This window comes from Charadrius vociferus, unplaced genomic scaffold, assembly GCF_000708025.1.
Source record: "Charadrius vociferus isolate BGI_N301 unplaced genomic scaffold, ASM70802v2 scaffold370, whole genome shotgun sequence".
Classification (NCBI taxonomy): Eukaryota; Metazoa; Chordata; class Aves; order Charadriiformes; family Charadriidae; genus Charadrius; species Charadrius vociferus.
Genome location: NW_009646744.1, coordinates 755076 through 757983, shown reverse-complemented (window position 1 = coordinate 757983; position 2908 = coordinate 755076). Strand labels below are relative to the sequence as shown.

The window sequence follows — 2908 nt, the reverse complement described above, 5'->3', positions numbered from 1 at the left end:
CAGCCGGCGAGGTGCGTGCGGTCCGGGGCGCTGTGGGTGCCATGCGCAGTAGTGCTGCCTGCGCTCGCTGCCTGCGCTCGCTGCCTGCGCTCGCTGCCTGCGCTTGCTGCCTGCATGCATGGTGTGGCTGTGGGGACCGGTGGCCGGAGGGGAAACTCTCACTCCAGGGTGAGAAGTGCGCTTTACCGGGGAAAAAAGCCTGGGCTGTGTGGCAGCATCCATGCCGTGAGACGGAGGGCTTGAGGCTGGGGTGCAGGGGCTGGACACTCTGTCCTCGGTAGCACCCCATGTCCCAGGAGATGTCACCTTGCCACCGACCCTGCAAACCCGTGCTGAGGTGCCCAGGGCACACGGGCATCTCTGCATCCCCCTTCTGCCTCCAGCAAAATCTCAGCGCTTGCAAAATGTGGCAGAGACGCTGGTTGAGTCCATACGGCCTCTCCAGCTGGTGGGTCCCGTGAGTCCGGTCCTCTCCCCTGCAGATCCTTCGGGTCAGTGTCCTCCTCTGCCTCTCGCAGGGGTTGGAGAAGGGTTGGTGCCCGGTTTATTCCAGGCTGGAGGCTGCCTGCCCGCACCGTGTTTATTCAGCCTTGGTGAGCTCATCCTCACCCGTGCCCCCGCACTGCCGTGTGCTGCGCGAGTGGTGGGGAAACGGCGTTTATAATTAAAACTCTGCTATAAGCTGCCTTTCATTAAAACGGCAATAACAAGAAGAAAGGTTAAGTTTGGGGGAGAAAGCCACATGTATGTTGTGGTTTAAAGAAAATAAAAGTGCTTTTCTTAGAATTTGTAAGGCAGACTTGGCTCCTCCCTGCCCTATTCTAACCAGATAGGAGCCTGGCAGATCCCAGATATATTCCAGTAAATGTTCAGGATATGGTGTACCCAGCGGTTTCTGCCGAGAGCTCCGGGAGCTGTGCTGTGCTGCCAGAACAGATCTCCTCAGGCATTGGTTTGAAAAATCCTCTGAAGCGTTTTGCAAATGCAAGAGCTCTAAAAGCGTACAAATTACCAACCGGTTCCTTGGATTTTGTGCCTTTGTCCTTACACAGCCATTTTCTCCTTAGTCTGAGCGGCTGCCGGGGGTTTGCTCCGCGTGGCCCCGTGGGTCCCTCCTGACGGCCCGGCTTGTGAGCTGCTGCCAGGGAAACAGCTCTCGATGCCTTTGGTGACATGGACAACTACTGAATAGGACAAACATCCACCTTTCCTTGCCATACAGGATAATATTATTAATTTTGGATATTGAGGTTTGCCTTACGTCAGATAGTCTGCAGCACTTCATAGTAGTGTGTACAAAACTGTCACATTTTGGCAAGCGAGTCCTGCCAGCTTCCTAGGGTAAACTTGGATGCCAGTGATGGAGAATGAATGTGCTCCTACAAAGGCAGTGGGGGGTGAAAATGGTAGGACCAGCGTTGGCATCAGTGCAGCCAGTTCATCCCAGCAATGGGTCCCCAATATCCCATGGGCTGGAGCCGCCGGCATCACCGACAGCAGGGAACAGGGACGGGCAAGAGGAGACTCTGGCCGCGGATGGCCCGTTAACGCACACAGATGCATGTAAAATGTATTGTAACTGTTTCAGTATACAATAAGCCATACTTCTTTTCAGTAAAAAAAGTGAATGGTAACCCAAGCGCATTTCTAAAGCCGTAACTCACAAAATAACTCTCTTTCACCCGATTCTTGCCTCTGTTGGGCTTTTGCATCCTGCAGGTATTTAATTTGCTGCAAAGGGGAGAGGGACGTTGCCCAAAGGCGAGGGGACACGGTGTGCAGAACGTACAGGTAAAATCCGTTCTGTGGGCAGGGGAATCTGGGCCCAACCTCTGCTCTGGCCATTTCGTGCGTGAAGATGCTGCACGTGCACAGGCCCACCGTTGCGCCGCGTCTCCCAACCCACAGCAAATGCGAAGATACCGTAGGATTGCGTGTTGGCTGTGCGTGTGGAGGACGCGAGGCTGCTCCTCAGCCTTTTTTCCCAGCCACCAGCTCGCTGCATACGCCAGCCGTGCTGCAATTAGCACCTTGGTCCTGTGTAGTCTGCCTGCCTGCGGTTATGCTGATGACCAGTTTCAGGTTTAATACTCCTGCGGATGTGAAATAGCATACATACCGCGCCTCCCCGGGCCCTGCCTGCGGGCTACAGCGTGTTTGGTGTGTGCGCTGACTCCTGGGAGGTGTGTTGTCACCAGGAGGTAGAGCTCCTGGTACAGAGCCCGTCTTCCCCAGCTCCCCCCTTCCTGGCTGATAAAATCATGGGGGTGAGGAGAAGCGCTAAGAAGCCCGGCCGGGTTTGCTTACTGTGCTGGTCGCTGCGGTCCCTGGTCCCGTCCACTTTGCCATCTGGGAGGATCCGTAGGAAGTGGCCCCCGTTGCTGCAGTACAGGAGTTTGGGTTTCTTGTAGTTCCCTGGGGGAAGGTTGAACTTTTCGGTCAGGGCGGTGAAGGTGGTGATTTCCCCTTCAGCCATCGCTCAGTCTCTCCCGGCCGCCGGGCTGCAAGAGATGCGGCGGCGTATGGCAGGGGCTGCGGCACCGAGTGCTTGGCACACGCTGCTGCTGCCAGGCTTTTAAAGGGAGGGGAGGGAGCCCGGTGGTCCCCGGGCTGGCTGCGGGGCAGGTGATTCACACGGCGGCTGATGGCTCCGGCAGTGACACAGCCCCAAAGGTGATGCTCCTCCAGCGTGGGAGGTGTGTGGGGGGTCGTCTCCTCACTGGGTGTAGCTGGGCGGGAGGGACACTGTCCTTTTAATTTTATCATAGTAAATTCTGTTTTCTTTCTGCTTTCTATTGACGTGCGTACTAAAATTATACGCTCGAAAAAAAAGTTTGAAAACCACCCAGTGTCTGATCGAAACCCACAAGAGGCAGGAAGGGAGCCCAGGTTAATAACTCTCTCCACT

At 55.7% G+C, this 2908-nt stretch overlaps 1 protein-coding gene across 2 annotated transcripts in view; it reads right to left on the bottom strand.

The window, feature by feature from the left end:
- FGF1 (fibroblast growth factor 1 (acidic)) overlaps window positions 1–2476 on the bottom strand; it is a 7514-nt gene extending 5038 nt beyond the window's left edge. For both annotated transcript variants that reach the window (XM_009890607.1, XM_009890616.1), the window contains exon 1: window positions 2308–2476. In XM_009890607.1, coding sequence (XP_009888909.1) covers window positions 2308–2476 — 169 coding nt within the window. The remainder of the gene's footprint in view (window positions 1–2307) is intronic.
- Window positions 2477–2908: the final 432 nt, after the last annotated feature.